General features: G+C 38.9%; 1 protein-coding gene across 1 annotated transcript; it reads left to right on the top strand.

Annotated features, from left to right (window-relative positions):
* Positions 1-14,542: 14,542 nt before the first annotated feature.
* On the top strand, positions 14,543-22,401 carry THADA (Thyroid adenoma-associated protein homolog). Its single transcript, XM_011155656.3, has 14 exons — positions 14,543-14,820; positions 14,988-15,128; positions 15,201-15,833; positions 15,911-16,017; positions 16,104-16,413; positions 16,483-16,728; positions 16,834-17,199; positions 18,196-18,471; positions 19,434-19,634; positions 19,889-20,079; positions 20,181-20,760; positions 20,842-20,995; positions 21,381-21,640; positions 22,037-22,401. The coding sequence occupies exons 1-14, from the start codon at positions 14,638-14,640 to the stop codon at positions 22,343-22,345; spliced, it is 3,957 nt and encodes a 1,318-aa protein (XP_011153958.1). The 5' UTR covers positions 14,543-14,637; the 3' UTR covers positions 22,346-22,401.
* The last annotated feature ends 1,225 nt before the right edge of the window (positions 22,402-23,626 follow it).

Below are 23,626 nucleotides of genomic sequence, written 5' to 3'. Positions count from 1 at the left end.
AAGATGAAGAGCTACAGTGAATTAGGATTGTACAATTACCTAATAACCTAACCTGATTTAACCTAATCTAATCTCTTAACTCTCCATGATTCAATTTTTTCATGAGCATGAAAGAAATCATGTAACGTGAAACCGACAAATAATAACGTCCAGATATAAATTAATAAATACTTTTAACAACCATTGTTTCATTATACTAATAACAATTTTAATAGACATAAATTAACAATTAATTTCCGATTTCCAAAGATTGCATTCTGAAAGAATGGTTTGTAACTTTGGAGTTACAATAAAGTACAGCGTCTATATATGCGTAGATAATTTAATATAATAATGTAATTTAAGTTAAGAATATCGATATATCAATATGCGACTTTAAAATAGGAGTTTAATAAACCCTTTTCTCCAGACAAACGATCGCCTTCTTAAACGAATGCGCCTAACATATACTGAAAATGAAAATTTTATAGAGATTAACGAATACATCTTTTTAAATGTTATAAGATATATGATTAATAAGAATAAATTTTTCTCGCGTACAGATCTTTATATATTTTTAATATATAATAGGCTCATTTATTTAGGAAGGAGATTTTTCTGAAGAAAAGCTGATTGACGACTATTGACTCAGGGATTATATTAGTTTAATATTTCAAGAGAATTAACAGGAAAATTAGAAAATCCACTCAAGTATACATATCTACATGTCACGATCCACACAAGCAACGACCAGTCATCTTTAATTATTCATAACTCTGCGACAAACAACGAGCGACGGCTGAAACATTTTGCAAGTCAATCAGAGCCACGTCCTCGACAACAGATGTCAAGGTCATTGAAATCGGGAAGTGATCGCTGCTAATATTAATATTTATCAAAAAAAAAAAAAAACGACACACACGGTACGCGTATACGAGCTTAAGTTAATCAACAGAAAGATATCGTTTTGGAGTTTCTCCGTCAATAGTCACGGCTATCCTCGGCGGGATTGATCGACAATGACGAAAACCCGAAGGAGACGAAGGCTGAGGCGGAAAATTGTTACCTGCGAGAGGAGAAGCCGGGCCGATGAGGCCGCGCTCTGCACCCTCCGATATCTATTAAACAGATAAGATCGCGGCGAGTCAGGCGCGTCACCGCGTCGATACCGAGAGAAATTTCTGCGTGAAATAAAAGTCCAGAATAATACGGACCGCGAGACAGAGAGGGAAGGGGGGGGAGAGAGAGAGAGAGAGAGAGAGGGGGGGGGCGGGGAGGAAGAAAGAGAGAAAAGGAGAAAGAAAAAGAAGCAAAGGCTTCGTCGCCGGGCGACCACGTGCGAACCGTTGCACGTGATTGCGCGCACACTTATATTTTGTACGATCGCAACGTAATCTTGCGTGTTGTACAGCTGAAGCATTGAGAGAGCGCGCGAGAGGAAAGAAGTTGCAAGGTAACGCCGTTAGATCGACGCGGCGGCGGCGGCGGCGGTGGCGGCGGCGATGGCGACGGCGACGGGTATGCTTCCCGCGGCGATCGATCTTTGAAGTTTTACGGCTCAACGAGCGTAACTCGTTTCTTCGCGCCGCACTTTCCTAGACTGGATTCTGAAATCTTGCACGCTACGCCGATTCCGCGGCGGCGCGCGACCCCTCGCTCGCCTCGGAAGTCGCGGACTCATCGTCGCTGACGCAACGCGTGCAAATCGCGAGCGAATTGCCGCGAAAAGCCAGCGAGTCCGAAAATAAACAATCAAGAGCGGCCACTGGCGACGAGCCCGGCGCGATTAAGGGGGAGCACCACTGTGACGGGCCCAAAAAAGGCCCTTTCTCACGAATTCTTTCTTTGCTACTTAATGAATTACTCGAGGGTTGGGGGAAAAGTATGTTATTAGGGACACTTTCAAGTAGTTTTGTACAAATTTTTAATTCGAAAATATTAAAAAATAATAAAGATTGACAAAGATATATGTAACAGAATGCCGGTCTGTAAAAAAGAGAAGAACATCAAGTATTTTCTTAATCTGCATAAATGTAGTTTTCGTTAAGCGTAGCTGTTGTTTTTTTTTATTTTGAAAATTGCTACCTCTCAAGGCTCCTTGAATGAAGAAAAAATTTTAGATAGAATTTTAGATAGAATTAGATAGAATTAGATAGAATTAGATAGAATTAGATAGAATTTTAGATAGAATTTTAGATCGAAGTTCTTTTTTAACATGTCGCTATTTTGAGAAAAATTAATTAATTAATAAAAATATTTCCTCGCGCCCAAACAATTCTTTTCTTGGCGTGTTTTTCGGACAGTAGGAGGTTTCTTCATCGTGCTTCGATATCTCACATCACGAGCGCGTCTTCGTATCGTGTCACATGATATATTTAGACCTCTTTTCTCTAATGCTGCTTATCCGCCTCGCAACGATAGACGATTATTGTTCGTAAATATCCGTAGTTTGTCCTCTTTGTCCGTCGTTTTCTGCGTAGAGCCACGTCCCGGTAGGTCATTGACGCTTTTCACCTCCAAGTAGCAATTCACCCACTTCTTTACAAGTGCTGTAGATTTTTTGTATATACTTGGCAAGCCACTTGACGCGATATTTTTGCCTCTTTCGGATGTGCACAGAGAAACACGAGTCGCGATGCGTGTGCGGCATTCATAGCGAAATATATTAGATCATTAAATATGAAGTGCCCGATTCCCTTAAGTACTAAGCTCGACAGTCGACATCTCCGACATTTCATTTTCACAGCTTTTGATTTTTTTTTTCCGTTGTGAAGGTATACCATCACTCTTTCAAACGCATGTTTCGGCTCGCAATTACCTCTCGAATTGTCTTTATTACAGCAATTTTTTGTGTAACCATAGATAAGTCAAAAGTTTGTGTTATTTTTGGATATGAATTCCGTCGTGGGAGCAATGCAGATAACTCCAAGTATCAACAAAGTGTTTGGTGAAGATACAGCTAATGAATACGCATAGTACGTCGATAGTTTGAGAAGTTTCGTTCTGGCGATTTTAATCTTGAAAATGAGCCACCTGGGGCGACCTGAGACCAAGGTAGATAATGATGAGCTGAAAGCTGTGGTGGAAGCGGATAGATCTCAAACTAGCGTGAATTAGTAGCAAAGTTTAACGTTACTATCCCAACAATATTGGACCATTTGAAAGAAATCGGCAAGGTAAAGAAGCTGGAGAGATGAGTACCACATAAATTAAACGAGCGTCAGAAGAGAAATCGTCTCGAGGCTTGCCTTTCTTTACCATCACGACATAACGGCGAATAATTTTTATATCATATTGTTACATGTGATGAAAAGTGGATTTTTTTCGACAATCGCAAACGTTCGATGCGATGGTTGGATTAAGATAAAGTACCGAAACACAGTTCGAAACCGAATATTCACCAAAAAGAGCTAACAGTGTCCGTTTATTAATGGTCCAGCGCTGGTATTATCTACCAGTGCTTCATGAAACCTGATCAATCGATTATAGCGGATGTCTACTGTAATCAACCGGACGAAATAATGAGGATGCTTGCGATATAAGCAGCCAAGATTGATCAATAGAAACAGACCAGTCCTCATGCAAGACAACACTGCTCAAATTACAGGAGCTGAACTTGGAAACTCTTCGCCACCCTCCATATTCACCAGACCTTGCACCAACTGACGCTACTACTTCTTCCAGGCACTGGATCACATTTTGCAAAGAAGAATATTCAATTCTCAAGAAGCTCTGGAAAGCTCCTTTCGTGATTTCGCATCGCCACCCGCTCTTCAGGCTTCCTCGCTGTTGGCACAATTAAGCTACCGTTAAGATGGCAAAACTCTGTCGACGAGCGCATACCTTGATGAATTGTACTGCTTCCGTTTGAGATATAATAAACCGAACTTTTGATTCGAATTCGGACGTTTCATATTTAATAACTTAATATGTTCACGAAAACTATGGATCAACTATTTTAACGAACATGCGCGAACACCTCTCTGGAGCATCCTATGTTACCTCCAAACAATTATCCGCAAGCATGAGACGCGACTGCAGTGGAAATGCCCGCCAGTGCTTTCCCGGTGAGAAGGCTCGACGACAAAGTACAAGTAATTGTGAAGCTTCCGCAACTTCTGAACGGCACGCGCGACAAGTTGCGGCAAAAATTCCGACAGCGCGAGTGAGACTCTCTCTCTCCCTCTCTCCCTCTCTCTCTCTCTCTCTCTCTCTCTCTCTCTCTCTCTCTTAGCTTCCGAGTTCATTAATTGTCTACAGTGTGAATTTTCGTCGTCACGGCAAATTATATACATTATGTCGCATAGTAATTGCACATACTCTCTCGGTATGTGCAATTTGCCTGAATGTGCTGTCCTCTTTCTTTAATTGCTGATATTCATTAATATCTGAAACATTTCCGGTACGGAATGGCAACTCTCCGTATGCAATATAAACTCCAATAATTGCTAAGTAATGCACTTTTGTAATCATGCTCGAAGATACGTAATTGATATTTACAGTAGTTTGCACGCCTGCACTGTTCGGAATAACAATATTGTGAATATTTTTATTTTCGACTGCCTGCAAAATTCTTCATGTGTTTACTGAAAACTGCTGCAACGTCGAGTGAATCACAGTTAAGCTGTCGTGATCAATTTTAGACACATAAGAAAGGTATATCAATTGTAATGTGACGTATAATTTTTATTCCAGTTTTCATTATTTTTTTTTTTTTATAAATATTACGGCCGTCTTTCCCTCACGGTTTGGATAAGATAGCTCACTTTTCTCTAGGGTAAGTTGGCCAGCACAACCGAGGTATATTAGTATCAGTATTGCAGCCGAAGAATTATCGACGTTCCACGCAGTTGGTAATTACCGATAATTTGTAATCTTTCCATCGATAACCGTCAATAATTATCGATAGTGCCATCGATAGTTTTCCGCTTGTAATCAGTACCATTCTGCAAGCAAAAGTTATTTTATTGTTTTACAAAATATTAGGTACATCCTTCACATAAAATATGAAGGATGTCCCATGATGGCCATCTACGGCCATCTTTCCTCAAAAGTCAGGCAAGATATTTTAATATTTGGATAATGTAAAATTTTTATCAAGCGTTTTCTCTTCATAGCATTCACTTCGATAGCGTCGCATACTTTAAGCTTTAGTAAAGTAATATCCCAAGCGCTATTAAAAATGCCGAAAATAAAAGTATGTTTTCTATATTTCAACAAACTACGGCCATCTTATCCGAGTTCACTCCATACAATTTTCTGTTATTTCTTTTTTTTATTTTCGTTTAGCCTATGTCCGGCAAGTTTTACTGCAAAAGTGAAAGCACGGAACCCTAAAGGGCCCGGCCGTTGCGTGGCTTCCAGGCCAGGTGTCTCTAGCCTGCGAACGCCGCGATGGGTACTTCCTCGTTCCTGTGCGACAATGTCAACGCTGGATGCACGTTGAAAGGCGCGCGACGGAGAGGCCAACAACGATGACGACGACGACGACGACGACGGTGATGACAACGACGGCGCGGCGTGGAGGAAAATGCAGCGTAGATTCCTGTGTCTCGTTATTTTAAATTAGAGAACCCGCCTGCTCTCTCGCTCTGAAAACGAATGCACGCTGGCACTACGGCGATACCTGTGTGTTATTCCTGCGTTTATCTCAACCTGCGCAGGAGTGTGGCGGCTCGGCGGCGTTTCAACGTGCTGAAGAATTTATACAGAGGCGCGTACAGAAGACGCGCGTTCCTCCGCGACCGAAAACGCTAGAGCTTGAAGAATTACGTTCGTTTCAATATTTGCAGAATGAAGAGTTTCCTTCAGCGAATTCAGTCGAGGACGAAAAAGGGGGAGAAGGAGAGGGAGGGAGGGGGGAGAGAGAGGGGGGCAGGGGGAAAGATTGCACGCGAGAAGGAGAATAACATTTTACTCTTCAGTTAATTGCAAGTAAACGACATTTAAAGGAGGGAACAGAGAAAAAGGCAACCTCTCTCTCTCTCTCTCTCTCTCTCTCTCTCTCAAACACATGGCCGAGAGAGATCGGCAGGACTCCGAGCAGCGTTCGCGCAGAGATTTGCGTCGCGTCGGGTATTTGTGAACATTGATTATCCCCGGTCGGTAGGAACGTCTTCCTGTTTCCCGAGGCGGATTCAAAACGATGATTGACATAGCGGCGTGTGGAATTTAATTGTAGCGACCAGTCGATTGCTCCTGCGAAGCCCCGCAACTCCTGGCTAATTGGATCTGACGGAGGGCTGGGCGGCAAATCGAATTAGCAGTTAGCTCAGTTATTTACCAGCATCAGGCGATTCTCCGTGAGACACGTTCCGCTCAAGCGACTCTCTGTCTGTCTCTCTTTCTCTCTCTCTCTCTCTCTCTCTCTCTCTCTCTCTCTCTCTCGCCCTTGCTCTCCGCTTACCCTCGCTGTAGGACAGACATCCTGCGGTGAAACGAGGCGCGGAATTGGCCGGCGAGGGTATTGCGCTGCATCTGTCGCGGGACATGTCGTCCTTGCTCTCGCAGTGGACGCATCCTTAGGACACTCGCGGGATTAGCCGCACGCTCGGGTATAAACGACTCCCTCGGAAGACACGCGCTCCTCCATTCCGAACGAACGAAGGTCTCGATACACAGCGGTTTCATCATTCGGCTCTAAGTTCGATCGTGGAGTAGTTTTATACCCCGAGAACAGACACGCAGAATATCGACAAGCAGCACGAGTAGTTCCGCTGGAAATTAATTGAAAGCTGCAAAATACGCCGCGGTCTGGATCGCCGCGAACGAGAAGAAAACTCCGCAAACTTGCTCCCTCGGCGCGGTCACTCTGAGGATTCCGTATGAACGGTATGCATCATTAAATAGAAAAATATTCTGCGATGACAAGTAAGAATTTTCCGTTACATGAGCTTTGGGGTCGCAGTAAGAGAAAATTCGATCTCGCAAACCGAAGAATCATTCACATCAACGACTGCTTTCGACGGAAGGAGCTGCCAAGCTTGTTTGATAAGAGCCTGTCCGGCGAAACTTTGACATGGGAACTTTTAGACGGAAAATTCTAACCCCTCGCCGGAGATGCTTCAGTTGTCATTCGATCTCTGTGACAAGACGATATTAGGTCATCAAATATGAAATGTCCGATTTCGAATCAACAGTTTGGTTTATTATATCTCAAACTAAAAGTAATACAAGTAATCAAAGTATGCGCCTAAACTATCGATACGGTTCTGTCATCTTAACGGTAGCTTATTTGTGCCAACAGCGAAGAGGCCTGAAGAACGGGTGGCGATGAAATCGCGGAAGGAGTTTTACAGAGAGTTGTTGAAAATTGAATATTCTTCTTTGCAAGAGGTGGTCCAGTGCCTGGAAGAAGTGGTAGTCAGTTGGTGCAACGTCTGGTGAATATGGAGGGTGACAAAGAGTTTTCAAGTTCAGCTCCTGTAGTTTGAGCAGTGTTGTCTTGCAAGAGGACTGGTCTGTTTCTATCAATCTTGGCTGCTTAATCGCAAGCATCCTCATTATTTCGTCCGGTTGGTTACAGTAGACGTCTGCTGTAATCTACTGACCAGGTTTCATGAAGTTGCGAACTGGATAATACTAACGCTGGACCACCATTAGCTTTTTATGGTGAATATTCGGTTTCGGTACTTCATCTTAATCCAACCATTGTGTCGAACAATGGTTAGATTATCGAAAATAATCCATTTTTCATCATACGTAACAATACGATGTAAAAATGGTTTGCCTTTATGTCGTGATGGTAAAGAAAGGCAAGCTTCGAGACGATTTCTTTTCTGACGTTCGTTTAATTTATGTAGTACCCATCTTTCCAGCTTCTTTACCTTGCCGATTTCTTTCAAATGGTCCAATATTGTTGGAGTATTAACGTTAAACCTTGCTGTTAATTCACGCGTAGTTTGAAATGTATCCGCTTCCGCTACAGCTTTTCAAGTCGCCCACGTGATTCATCTTCAAGATTAAAATCGCTAGAACGAAACTTCTCAAAGTATCGACGTAATATGCGTTCATTAGCTGTATCTTCACCAAACACTTTGTTGATACTTCGAGTTCTCTGCGCTGCATTGCTTCCACGATGGAATTCATATCCAAAAATAACACAAACTTTTGACTTATCTATGGTTACACAAAAATTGCTGTAATAAAGACAATTCGAGAGGTAATTGCAAGCCAAAACATGCGTTTGAAAGAGTGATGGTATACCTTCACAACGAAAAAAAACCAAAAACTGTGAAGATGAAATGTCGGAGATGTTGACTGTCGAACTTAGTACTTAAGGGAATCGAACACTTCATATTTAATGATCTAATATATTTCGCTACGAATACTGCATACGCATCGCGATTCGTGTTTCTCTGTGCACATGCGAAAGAGGCAAAAATATCACGCCAAGCGGCTGCCAAGTATATAAAAAAATCTACAGCACTTGTAAAGAAGTGGGTGAATTGCTACTCGGAGGTGAAAAACGTCAATGACCTACCGGGACGTGGCTCTACGCAAAAAACGACGGACAAAGAGGACAAACTACGGATATTTACGAACAATACTCGTCTATCGTTGCGAGGCGGACAAGCAGCATTAGAGAAAAGAGGTCTTATAATATATCATGTGACACGATACGAAGCCGCGCTCATAATGTGAAATATCGAAACACAGTGAAGAAAACTCTACTGTCCGAAAAACACGCCAAGAAAAGAATTGCTTGGGCGCAAGGAAATATGAGCCGTGATTGAAGCAATGTAATATTTTCCGACGAAATTTTCTTTTGAGCAGGTATTTCTATCGCTCAGACACAGTTACCGCCACCAATAAACTCGCCCAGCGGACCTGTTAAACATCCAGTAAAGATGGACGTTCAGGGGTGCTTTCTAAGAGTAAGGATTTGGTACTTTGCATCTTCACCGACAATTTACACATTGCTAAAATGATCAAAATTTATGAGAAGGCTTTATTGCCATCTGCCCGAAAATGATTTAGGAAAAACGGAAAATGGATACTACAGAAGAGGACAATGACCTAAACATCGAAATCGTCTTTGTACTGCGTGGAAAGAAGAAAATGACGTTGAATTACTGGATTGGACGTTATAAATCCCGACGGGATGCAAATCCCGTCGGAAGTGTTTGGTCCCGGATGAAGCTTAAGTTTCGTGGAAAGAAAATTTAGAAAGTCGAGGACTTAGTTTGACAAATTAAATTAAACTGGAAATTTTTACCTTAAGAATACGCCATAAAATTAGTTGAAAGTATGTCTCGGAAATGTCAGACAGTTATTGATAACGAAGGCGACTGGACAAGTTATTAATATCAGATGATTAATTTTCTCGCTGCTCACGATAGATGGTTCCAGCTGCAAAAGTGGTAAGCTCTGACAGCTGAAGCTGATTGTTTCTTGAAGGTTAGACATCTGACCATAAAATTCAGTGCGCAAAGGTTAATTTTTACGAAAGCAGAAATACCTTTTAATCGATTTAAAATTAATCGTGATAAGTGGTTTTTTCGACACGTACTTCTTCACTACTTTGACCTGAAGAAAACTGCAGTTGTAGTGCACCGATTGATTTCTGGAACTTGTGGTGAACAAGCTCCATCAGAAAGAACATGTAGAGAGTGGTTTAAGCGATTCAAACGTGGTGATTTCAGTATGGAAGACAAAAAATGTTCCAGACAGCCGAAAAAGTTTGAGCTTGCCGAATTGCAAACATTAGTGGATGAAAACCAAGCTCAAACACTGGAAGAATTGCTGAAAGTGTTAAATGTTACTCCAATGGCTGTTTCTATGCGTTTACGCGCTATGGAAAAAATCCAAAAGGAAGGAAGATGGTTGCCGCAGTTGTCCAAAAATGTCATCTTGAGTCGTTTGTCCATCGCGATTTCCTCGCTTGCCAGAGAAAAGTAAGTTTCTTGTGGCGCATTGTGACTGACGATAAAAAGTGGATTTATTTCAATAACCCCAAGCGGAGAAAATCGTAGGTGGATCTCAGCTAACCATCCATATCAACGCCGAAATGGAATATTCATGGTTATAAGGCATTGCTCTGTATTTGGTGGGACCAGGAAAATGTGCTTTATTACAAGCTACTGCCGAACAAAACAGTCACAGCTGATCACTACTAACAATAATTGTACCAATTGAACGATAAATTGATGCGAAACAAACTGTCAGTAGCCAGTAATTGACGCAAAAAGTGCGTTTCTTTTGCGTGACTACGCGCAACCACATATTGCAAGAGCCATAAAGGAAATACTGTTGGGGAACTCGAAGGAGAAGTTCTCCCGTACCCTATTCTTCAGACTTGGCCCCATAGGATTACCACCCTTTCTGATCGATGCAACACGCGTTCGCGAACGAATTACGAAGAAGTCCGAGAATGGCTTGCTTCAAAAGACAGCTCGTTCGCGGAATCGTCGCGGAATCGAACTCTTGCCAGAAAGATGGGGAAAAGTAATAGAAAATGATAGGAAATAAATTTTGATTAATGTATTAATTCATTTTCTTATTAAAATATTCGGTGTTTCGGTCAATTTTCGTTGTTCGCATTTAAATAGCTCCAGCTGCAAATACAGTGAACTGACAGCTGGAACTCATGCTACATTAAAGGTTAGATGTTTTTCAATACAATTCAGTCCACTAAGGTTTACTTTTGCAAGCGGTGATGTTGTTTTTAAATCAATTCAAAATGGAACGCAAGTTGCTTTTTTGATATATTCTTCTCCACTATTTTGATATGAAAAAAACTGCAGCTGAAGCCATCGAATATTAGTGGAAACTTATGGTGACTCTTCTCCGTCAGAAACAACATATAGGGATTGGTTTCGACGATTCAAAGGTGGTGATTTTGACGTGAAAGACAAGGAATGTCCAGGTCAAATGAACAAATTGTTCATCGAGTTCTGCGGGACATGCTCTTATCAAATAGGTTGTATGTGAAGAGAAACGAAATCTCAGTTCAGCGAAAAGTTTCGTTTGAGAAAGTTGAATGGACCAAGTTTAAAGGGTTAAACCAAGTTATGCTTAAAGGTGATGTGTTTCCAAGTTATGCTTAAAGGCCGATATTGTAGAAACGGAATTGCTCTTGCGTTGCAACCGAATTTCCGGTTGATTCTCGAGGAGCGGAAGGTTTCGGTTGTCGTGCAACCGAAATTGCATTATGTCAACCGAATAATTCTCTGTGTGTAGAAACGAATGTTTGCAAGCAAGGAACAGGAGCATCGCGGGAAGTACATGATTCAAAGAAATTCTGCCGAGGAACTTGCGACTTCACTGGGAGAAGTTCCAAGCTTTTCGCCGGCCGAGGATGTTACGGCGGACGTAATCGTCGAGGAGCACCCCGAGAAGAACGGTTCATAAATTCGTCGGTGAATCTCGCTCGTGCTCGCAAGCGAGAGTAAAAGAAGCGGTGGCTAATTTGAATGACAATTAATTACGCAGCAAAGGAGCGGCTGTTCCCATGGAAATCGCGTGGCCGCATTTTCGGTTAAAGGCGGCGGCACGCCGAGAGAAACTACAGCCGCGGAGAATAGTCGGAAATATACTGGGATCCTTCCCACGATGACGCGTCATTAAAATAACGAGAAAGACTACGGTTTTCTCACGTAACTCCTGGAGATCCATCTTTTCCCGCGGTGCGTACGTTAACGAGGACATTACGTCGTGCTTGACCTCGTATTTAACAACAAGGTGTGTGTGTGTGTGTGTGTGTGTGTGTGAAGTTGGCGGATATCATTTTGCGGAAAATCACAAATTATTGAGAGTTCTGCCTTCCTTTTTAATAGTTCTGGAGTTCTTGATAAGTTGAACAAATATTAGGTGTACAAATAAGTTTTAAAGCGTTTTTTATGTGACGTATATTGCTGGCTTACAGATCAGAAATTCTCCCGCGGTTTTGTCACGTGACTGTAACTGATCCAGAATAATAAAAGCGACGCAGAAGTTGGCTCAGCATTCAAATGTTCTTAACCCTTTGAGGCACGTATTTTTCAGGAAATCCGAATTATATGAAAATTTATATACAGGAGTTTCTGACTGATGACGAATCCGTTATCAGATTTTCGAAATTCAAGATGGCGGAACCAAGATGGCGGACGCAAAGATGAAAAATCGCGATAATTTCGGTGACAATGGGTATTCTAGGGTTTTTGGAGTCGCCGATTACGAATCCGTTATCAGATTTTCAAAATTCAAAATGGCGGCCACAATATAAAAAATCGCGATAATTTCGGTGACAATGAGTTTTGGACCTCGGATTCGGATAATCAGCGATCTTGCTAACCAAAGCTAACTAAAGTACAATTTCAGCTAATCATATAAAAATTTTATGATCCGTCATCTTGGAAAATGAATTTTTGAATGTGAACCTCAGATTCGTAATCGGCGACCTCAAAAACTAACCAGAGTGTATTTTTCACACTTTCTTTATTTATAATAAATGGACAACTTATGCAAAACACTTTTCAACTTTTCATGTACGTTCCCATATCATATAAGAAGCTAAGAAACGCAAGAAACCCGATAAGAATCCCTCAAATATGAAATATTTCATGAAAATGTGAGAACAAATAGGTGGTAAGTATACTTACCACTATGCCTCAAAGGGTTAAACCTTCGGTCGGTGAAAGATGGCAAGCGACAAAGCATTTATTCGTCGCTGTATTCGTTACGAATTTCACCAAGGGAAAAGTGCTGCAAAAGCATGTGCATCGATATATTCTGTTCTTGGGAAGAATGCTGTATCGAAAAGCACATGCGAATTTTGGTTCAGGCGGTTTAAAGCTGGTGATTTTTAGGTTAGCGATCGGGAACGTAGCGACGCCCCGCAGAAGGTTGAACATAAGCAATTGCAAGCATTACTTGATTGAATGAAAACTCCGCGCAAATGCAAAAAGAACTCGCTGAACAAGTGGAAATAACTCAACAAACCATTTCTAATCGTCTACACGCAATGGGAAAGATTCACAAAGAAGGTAAATGGGTGCCACATGAACTGAGTCAGAGGAACAACGATGAGCGTGTCATGAAGTGTTTGAATCTGTTAAACAAACAACGTAGGAAATCTTTTCTGTGGAAACTCTCATGTAAATAATTCACAATGCCATCTATACATGAACAACGGAAACTTTTGCGTATCCCTAATATTTCTTTCCGAAAATTTCAGCCTTTGTTTAATTTTTAATATACAAAACCGTCTTTTCGGCTACCTAATAGTATGAGATAAAATGGCGGGAAGAGATTTTTTTCGCGTAGGAGTCAAGTAATGGTCGGGGATTTCGGCCGTCGGGCGAAGCGCAAGGCAGCGGAGAGTGTCGCAGCGGAGATGCCTTTTAAATTTAGTGACACCCATTCGTCTGGGCGCGAAGCGGAGATATGTGTAACGTATACTGCTCAGATAAGCTCGTCGCTAGAACAAATGTGAGCGCAGGCAGGTTGTATCTCGCGGGAGGGAGCTGGCCGGTGTAAGCGCCTGCGACTCGGAGCATTTTACACATTGCCTCATATCGCGCTCGCTTATCACTCGCGGCGGCAACGAGGAGCGATTTCAACGCAGCCAAATAAGAGTAACAGCCGTGTGGACTCTGCGCTGATATTTATCTTTATTGATCACGTGTGTGCACTCGAGAAAGTCACGCGACGTGGTTTCTCACGAGTAATTCAGGAACAAGGACGAAGTTTCCGGATTGTACGAGCGAGGAAACGAATCGATCGAATACATCAAGGATTTATTGAAGATTAATATGAAGAAACACACTCCGGGTTTTTACTCTTTTTACTTCCCAGCAGAGATTTTATTTCGTGTAACTTGACGGAACAATTGATTGCTTTATATTTGAGCTAATCGATGTCTTATGAGATCGAGTTTACTTCCTGAAACGTTTGAACGCGTAATAAGATTTATTTAAAAAGTGTTTTTCTTTTTTAGTAAAAACTCGTTTAGCTTTATTCCCCATTTATAATACACATGATCGGTATGAGATATAACGTGTATAAGGCCTTACAATTGCGAGCCAGATGTCGACACCGACAAGGTAGTTCGTTAATAGATAGCGAGTATCGTTAAAAACACACCGCTAGATCGCGCTAAATCAAGTGAAGAATGAATAAAGCTCATTCCACAAGACAATTGTATGCGCTGTAGTATATCAAACCCGCGTGTGTATACTCGGTTTCAAAATAATTTAAATATTCTCCCTTCTATACGGTTCAGAACGCACAGCCAATGTCCAATAAAAAAAGCTATCATGTGATAATTATTCAGAAACAAAATTTCACTGGACATCAGGCTTTTAGATGATATTTTAAATGATCTGTAGCCAATAAAAATAATGCTAAGCTGATAAAATATTATAATATATGAATATACTAAAATGAATACTAAATACTAGTAGCCAATAAATTGAAACTTTGTGTGATACAACATGTCTTTGTTGAGAATTAACAGCCATATTTATTTCGCTCTAAAAGAACAGAATATAATAAAAAGAACAGACCTGAAGTTATGAACACCTGATAATTCTCTCTCTCCCCCTCCCCACTATCTCTCTACCACGTGCCTGACAGCAGTATACAACTTTACTATGAAACGAAACTAACCTAGAATAATACCGTCTCTTGTTGCCTCAATATAATAAATAAAAACGTCATTTGTTGCGTGTATAAACAATGGAAGAGATAAATGAAAATGAAGAAAATACTTATTCAAGCCATTATTTAAGTAATTTGAGAAAACTAAAGCAAAATGGCACATTGGATATCGGTGAAAATTTTGTTCAACAGACTCTCAAATGGCGAAACACTTTGAAATATTGTGTTTTAGAAACATGTGTCGGACATTACAGCGAAGAAGTAAAAAAATTAATCCCAACAATTTATTTTATTTTATAAATATCTGTTGCATCGAGTGTTTTACTGTATTTATTTTATAAATAACATTTATCATTAAAATATATATTAGAAACACATATAAAAGCTAAAATCAAATTATTTAACATATTTTTCTGTGTTTTATACAGTGTAGATTGGAAATACTGGCCCTTTTGGTGGAATCAAAGAAAAGTACATTACGATTTACATCCAAAGAACTTGATATGATTTTGTTATTTCTAAAGTACAACCTTTGTGAGAAAATGGAATATATACCCTTGATTAAAAAAGTAAAAAAGAATATTAGTGCCATCTTTCTTATTAAAATTTCAGTTTAATTATGTTTTCATCATTTCTTACAGGCCTTAAAACGACTAAGAGATAGTTTGGCTGTGTTGCAAAGACAATGGATACAAAAAGTAAAAATGGAAAATTACGACAAACAAAATATTGGTTCTAAAATGTGTGAAAATGATTTATCTAGTGAAACATCCAAACAAATTGAACGTAATATAAATGATTATACCATGTTTCTTATAAATCTACGTGAAATATGTGTGAACAATTTATATCCCGATGCAACATACCATCGTAGACGTTCCAGCTTACAAATACTTTTGCTCGCACAAGATATCCTCTCCAACGAACTTAAAAATATCGAGTGGAGGAAGGGACAAGTAGAAACAATATTTCAGTGCTTACTGCTGGACACATATGAACCTAATAAAGAGATGGCATATCAGTTACTAAAATATGTAGATCCAAGCCTCTTATGCTTAGATTCAAAATTGCAAGTGCAATTAATAATTGAAGTTGCACTTGAACTGGGTAACAGTATACGACCCATTGACAGTGTTACAGCTGCATACATGTTAAAGATATCTATGCTATCTCCTGTTATAAAGAATGTTCTCTGTGACTATTATAATATGGATGACAATATTACAGAGACAGTGGCACTACATTTAGTCTTACTGTTGTACAGAAAATTTCAAGTAAGTTTGCATATAGTTTTTGCTTTAAAATTACACGTTTACAGCGTAAAGAATATGTTGTCTGTATTTTTCTTTAGGAGGCATTGGTTTTAGCAAGGCAGAATATTGGAATGGCAATCGTTAAATGTTCTCTGTATGGATATCTATTTTGCATGAGAAGTTTACTCTGCGATTGCGACTTGAGGTATGGAAGAAAACTTGTTGTGTATGTTAATTAATTAAAAGAAAAAAATTAATTCTCTAACTAAATATGCTATTGTCCTCTTTTAGAAATGCAGGAAAGGACAAATTATGGCAAAGTGCAATAGCAAATATCATTTTATTGTGCTTCGAACTAAATCACACCATTTCCATAGTAGTAAATAACTCCTCACCGGAAGGCCATTTACCAATGGACTTGAAAACATTGAACCTCAACAATGATACGTCATTTCCCGAGAAAGAGATTGTAACGCCGCAGATGATATTACTTTGTTCCTGGCGTACTGTCAAGGAAGTTAGTCACTTGTTTGGTCTGTTCGCCACCGAGGCGTCAATACAAACGAGCGAATCTGAGAATGGATTGCTTACGAAGGAACAAGTAAGATAATCCCCACATGTATGAATGAAATACGTCTTCGCTTAACGTAATACTGTCGTATGTTAACAGATTGAACAAATAATGAGACATCTTGTCTCGTTATTGTGCGAAACGAAGCATCGAGGTGCGTTCGAGCAGGTGTATGTAGGCTTCCATCAACTATGTATGCGATTGTGGCAACTGACAGGTACAACTTTGAATATACTTCCTATACAATGCTTGCACGATACCTTGATAGGCATCACGGGACTAATACCAGGATATTCAAAATTATGCGCGACAAGAAGAAGCGCTGGTGTTCCGTTTCTGATGCAGGTATTAAAAAAAAAAGAAAATAAAAGACGAAATCTTATTGTATAGAAAAAAACTTGACAAGTTATACTTTACTCTTAATTTTACTCTTATTTTTGAAACTTATAGGCAGTGCTATCTTCGTCACTAAAGACCAGAGACTATTCAAAGGGGCAATTCTTTCATTCGGTTATGAAGATCTTACTACAATTTACAAAGTTTGAGGATACTGTTGATTTATGGGAGAGAGTAAAATGCATAATGTACGAAGATTCGATATTTTCTTATTACAAACATATAATAGAGTCGAAAATGGAAAACAGAAACGAATATCATAATGGGGAAATTAAAGCTGATGTTACCGAGATAAAGACTCATTCTATGAATATTCTTCGAGCCCTATTCAGACACTCCCAGCTTGGCGATTTGGTTAAAAATTATATCGCAGACGGTTTGATAGTGGCGTTTAAAAACTACGATAGTAAAACGTGGGCAGTAAGTCATGCTATATTCTATGTCCATAAAGGCTATCAATAATACCCTAATTAATATATACAGGATGGTTCATTTTAACGTATTCACTCAAATATGTCAAAAAATATAAAACATGAAAAAATGTTTCAGACAAAAGTTGTTTGGTTTGAAAGAGGTTTAAGACAGCGATATTTTATTTGCAGATTGCGCCATTTTTGAGATATTTACTGATTATTGCTTTGCTTTGTGGAAAATGGAAACCCAATCTTTTTATTACATCATCTATTCCTACCAATTAATTTGAATATCTATTGTCTGCAACATTTTTTTATTTGACTAATATTTTTTTATATTTAAAGAAAACTTGGTATTTTTTTCAAGATTTTGTTTACGATATCTCGGTAATTATTCGTTGGAAGAAAAAATGGTACTACTAAATGGACTTCTTTACTCTAGTTGGTCTCAAGAATATACAACGGTATCCTAACTTTCGTTAACTTGATGATTTTGAAATTTCCGAAGGTCCACAGTATATTCTTGAGACCAAATAGATTAAAAAAGTCGAATATCACTTTTTCTTCCAACAAGTAGTTTCCGAGATATCGTAAGCTAAATCTTGAAAAATTACTAAATTTTTCTTAAATATCTCAGAAAATATTAAGCAAATAAAAAAATGTTGCAGACAAAAGTTGTTCAAATTAGTTGGTAGAAAAAGATGATATAATAAAAAATTGGAATTTCCATTAAAAAAAAGTGATCATTAAACATGTCGAAAGTGGCGCCATCTGTGAACAAAATGATATCATTGTTTATGTCCTCTTCAAACCAAACAACTTTTGTCTAAAATGTTTTTCCATATCTTTTATATTTTTCGGGATATTTGAGTGGATAAATTAAAATAACCCATATAGCACGTAATATTACGTAATATTACGTGCTATGTGGGAAGCCACCTCTGTTCATACAAAAAATAACTTTCAAATATAAACTTCGATCTACAATTTTCAATCAAAACAGGAACGTAACGCAGCCACGTTATTATTTAGTGCACTTATTGTTCGAATATTTGGTGTTCAAAGAACCAAGGATCACATTAATCTAACGACTTGCAATACGATGACAGGGAGATTATTTTTCGAAAAATATCCTAGCCTGTTGCCTTTTATCCTGGACGAATTGCGGACTTTCATATCAACCAACGATACTATGATAAAGTCAAACGTGCAAGCTATTTTATTGTTGCTGTCACGATTATATATTAATAATTCTCACGAAGCGGATATCACTTGGAAGGTACTTATGAATAATGTAAACAATCTCCAAATTTAGAAAATTTATCTCAGCTTTTTTCAGCTAAAAGACAGAATAATATACGGGGTGTCTCATTTTAAATAATCCAGACAAAAATCTCAAAAAATATGAAAGATACTAAGAAACGTTTCAGACAAAAATGATATAGTTTCAAGGAGGACATAAAACAACTATATCATTTTGTTTACAGATAGCACCATTTTTTAGATATTCACTGATCATCAATTTTTTTAAATGGAAATCCCAACTTTTTATTACATCATCTTTTTCTACTAATTAATTTGAACAACTTTTGTCTGAAACATTTGCCTGATATTTTTTGAAATATTTAAGGAAAACTTAGTAATTTTTTTAACATTTAACTTACGATATCTCTTTAACTATTTATCGAAAGAAAAAATAGTACTAGAATTTTTTATTCTATTTATTCTCAAAAATATATACAATAGCGCCCTGACTTTTGTTAATTTGATTTTGAAATTTCCAAAAATCGGTAAGTTAACAAAAGTTAGGGCACTATTATAACAATATATTTTTGAGACTAAATAGTGTAAGAAAGTCTGGTGTCATTTTTTTCCGACAAATAGTGAGATATCGTAAGTTAAATATTGAAAAAGTTATCAATTTTTCTTTAAATATCTCAAGAAATATTAGGCAAATAAAAAAATGTTTCAAACAAAAATTGTTAAAATTAATTGGTAGAAAAATATAATATAATAAAAAATTGGGGTTTGGATTTAGGAAAAGTAATGATCAGTAAATATCTCGAAAGTGGTGCCATCTATAAACAAAATGATGGTTGTTTTATATCCCCTTTGAAACCATACAACTTTTGTCTGAGATGTTTCTTAGTATCTTTCATATTTCCCGACATTTTCGCCTGGCTTATTTAAAATACTCTATACTCTATATGACATGGTGTGTGTGTGTACATATGTTTCCAGACAGATGAATTGCGTAATTTAGTATTGCAGTGCGCTAAAAGTCCCGTATATCAAACACGCGAGCTTGCGGCTAGAGCACTGGTGCCGTTGCTAACTGAAAGTACAGTCGATGGCACTTTGGAAAATTTGTTTCTACTAATTTTACAAGCAATTGGAGATATTCAAGCTTCGGCGAATCTAATTCACGGCTACCTGTTACAGGCAAGTGCAACAAAATTTATCAATTACTACAGCATACTTTAAACATTAAAATAATCACAAAGAGCCATGTGTAAAAATAGTAATTAGTGATTGAGTATAAGGAGTGTTATAAAAATCAAGATTAAATTTGCGATACCTGAAATAGGATGTGTGAGTTGTATCATTAGAAATTAGTCCCCAATTTGTTAATCCTCCCTCTGTCTGTACTTATAATTATTAAGTCTGTGTATACTTATAATATTATATGTCTATAGGTGCTCAAAATTTTGAGGAAATTCACGTCTAACGGAGCGCTTCTTAAATCGTGTAAAACGACAAATCTCTCCTCCGCATTACATGTTATATCAAGCCTTCTGGACGCAAGACCTGATAGGTTCAATACTTTCCCAATAGCTACCGTATACGTCGACGTCCTTCATGAATTGTATAAAGCGGAGAAAGACATGTGAGATAATTGTCTCATTACAACTATGAGCTGTTTTATTTTTATACACAAATTGAGCACGTTGAACAAACTTATCCAAGTCGTATCTTTTTATATTTTAGCATAGACAGTTGCATAATGAGGAATGTATTGCACACACTTCAGCGGTGTTTGACGGAAAAGAATCCGTCAAAACCAGAGCAGCCATGGCCAGGTGAACAAATGTACAAAGTGTCCGTAATCAAGCTAATACTGAGCGTTGGGCAACATTCCAATTTCTTGCAAACAGTACACAATAGACAGAGCAGAGCGTTTGAGATATATTCGCGGCTCTTGATCACACCGGAAGCCGAAGTACAGCGTATCGCTTGGAGCACTGTTTCCGAAATACTAACCAGACAGCGAGAAAGTGAGCAAAGGATGTTACTGGGGAATTACGCTATTCGTGTAGCTACCGATATCACCGAACATTTATATAAACACAATCCCGATGTGCAAGATGCACTTTTCGATTTCTTATACAACTGTCTGGTGAATGCGGACGAATGGTTTGCCGCTAATGCTTATTGCAAAAGACGTGAACTCTGCACCTTGGTCTTGCAGAAAATGCATTCGCACTACACGAACAGCGTTCATTTGCAACGTGTTAATTACTTACGGTTGCTTGGGAAATGTATGGCGACATTGATTCGTAAATTGACGGTTTGCTCATATTTTTATACTTTTGTTTCCCCCTTATTTCTCAACCATCCGTGTGCCACATGTTAACGTCTCTGCTTTAAGGATAAAGAACTCGAAATGGAATACAAAGAGGATATCTACAGAAAAGTCTGCGACAACGACTGGATTGGTACATTGTCCAAAGATTTCAGATCGTCCGTTTTCGATATACTCTGCAGTCTTTTCACTGAATACGACATTGATACCGAGCAATGCCGTATGTTTAAATCAATAGTTATTGTACAGGGTGTCCTATTTTAAATGAACCCGACAAAGATCTCGAAAAATGTGAAAGATACTAAGAAAAAGATAAAAGTTGTATGGTTTTAAAGGCGACATAAAATAACTGTATCATTTTGTTTACAGATGACGCCACTTTCGAGATATCCACCGATCATTACTTTTCTTAAATGGAAATCGCAATTTTTTATTATTATATCATTTCTTTCTACCAATTAATTTGAACAACTTTTGTCTGGAACGTTTCTTAGTATCTTTCATATTTTTCGAGATTTTTGTCTGGCTCATTTAAAATAAGACACCTTGCGGTTTAATGAAATTTAATCAAAATAACAATCTGTAATGGAAGGATATTTTTACAGATCCCGTGTTGGATTGGTGGACAGTGGTATTGCAGTTATTAGTCGACGATAATGTGGATATTCGGCGCGAAGCGTGCAAACTAATTTGCTGCATTGAACCGTCCAACGAACTGGAGTGTATAGAGAAAACTTTACCGATATTCTTCCGAAAATTCAACAACACGGTTGCTGAAAAGTATCCTGAAATAGCAATCAGTGCTCTATTTTACTGGAGTGTTTCATTACTAGGAGATGCAGACTACGAAATGGATGAAACCGACGTAAGTGACCAATAGAGAATGCAAAGAGTATCTTGCGATTATCTAAAAAAAATGTTTCAAATATCTTTGCCTTCTAAAAAGATACAACAGACAGAGAAAAAAGTTAAGCTGAAAGAGTATCTTAAGTATAAATACATTCTTATTTGTTTAGTTTTTTTTTTATTTTTTTATTTTTTTAGTTATTTCAATTTCTCGTTATTTTATTAATGATAATTTAATTTATATAATTTTATTATACTATATTATTAATGTATTATTTTAATTTTTTATTTTAACGTTGTTATTTTCGTCATAAAATATTTCAGTAGAATGAACAATCTCAAAATTCGCACAGAAAAATACAATAAAAAGATATTCAAGTGCCCCATTATTAAAATTATCAACTTTTACCATTAGGTCTTCAACAAGTGTAGAAATTACGATGTCTTTGAACCTGTAAGGATATCAGAAATGTGCTACGATCTAACAAGGTCAATAGCACAACGATACTCCATTGACAGTGTATTACCCCTAGATGCTGTCAGATGGATAAATTGCCGTTTAGACACTAACTTTGCCACAATATCCTTCAGAGGCATTGTTCGCGGTTACATGAGCAACGTGCCGACAATCGAAAGAAAATTGGTGGAAATTTTAGATCCAACGTACAAGGACAAATTGCTACAAATTTTAGCATGCGAGAAATACGCAGCCTTACAATGTTGAATCCATTATGCGATTGCAGTTTATTGTATATAAGCGTATTTTATAATATTAATAAATATACATATTATACTAAACAATGTACACGCACACATGCACACGTCAAATCACACATGTCAAACAAGCGTCGCGCTGATATCGCGAGAAACACACGCTTCAAACGCAAGATGGACAGATTTCGAGAGTAACAATGAGAAAAATAATATAAATGGCATTCGTACCGATTTTTCCTTCGGCGGCTCGATAAATTCACCGCGACTCCAGCACCAGCTGGTACACCCGACGAAGACGCGGAACTCCAGTCTATCCTTTCGACAACCATTTGCTCGCTTCCGGAAGCCTTTTAACGAATCTCCCACAACACGACGCGCACAAAACTCACTGCCGACGATACTTCGCGTGGCGTATTAAAATCGCGAGAAGCAACGGCCATCGGAACTTTCAATCGTTAGTTTCACGACACGCGGCTCTCAGCGACTTCGACGCGATCTTCCGCCACGACAAACACACGAAAACACTCACTTCCGTCACCGCCGACGATATTTCGCGCGCTCGATGCTCCGCCGACCTCAGAGATAGAAAGGGCAACGGTTTGAATTCTCAGCTGCCAAACGTGCAACATACGCGCGACTACTTGCTTCGCAAGATATCGATTTTCGATGATCACCCGACGAGGTTTTCGGCAATCTACGCACGAGTCCTGCCTCCGGCAAATCGGCGACGCGAAAAATGTGAAACGACTCCTCCAAAGTGCATCGTCACGTCGTCGATCTGTTTGATAACTGAATACAGGCGCACATCGCAATGATTGAACATCGCGGGCAGCGAACACAACAGTCGTATAACGCTTGAGTAATTCATTGATACAATTGGTTCAACTTTAAAGATGCAGCAGTAAAGACCAATAATTGCTTTGCTCCGCCGAACGCAGCTAGATGGAGTCTCTAGAAGTATCTCGAAACTCTCGACGCGCTGTCCAATCACGGCGACCCGCTGCTCTTCAAATCTCGTTCAAATCCCGATCACGTGACCGCGACAGTTCGAACTCGACTCGCGACTGCTTTGCGTCCGTCGCGTCTTTTCACCCGTCGAAAGTGAGTTCCGCGGGCGAACGGGGGTCGGTTAGGTGTCGAATCGAGCGACAGCCGATTGTCTTGGCGGACGAATCGGCCTGTGCGAGTCTGATTAAACAAAAGCAATGTCGCGTGATACTCGCGTCCAACGTTTGTCGCGTCATCATTGTATGCGGCGTCCAACACGGTTGCTCTTACCGGGCGAAACAAG

This window comes from Harpegnathos saltator, unplaced genomic scaffold, assembly GCF_003227715.2.
Source record: "Harpegnathos saltator strain DR-91 unplaced genomic scaffold, Hsal_v8.6 scaffold627, whole genome shotgun sequence".
In the NCBI taxonomy this organism is placed as follows: Eukaryota; Metazoa; Arthropoda; class Insecta; order Hymenoptera; family Formicidae; genus Harpegnathos; species Harpegnathos saltator.
This window is presented reverse-complemented; position numbering and strand designations above follow the sequence as displayed.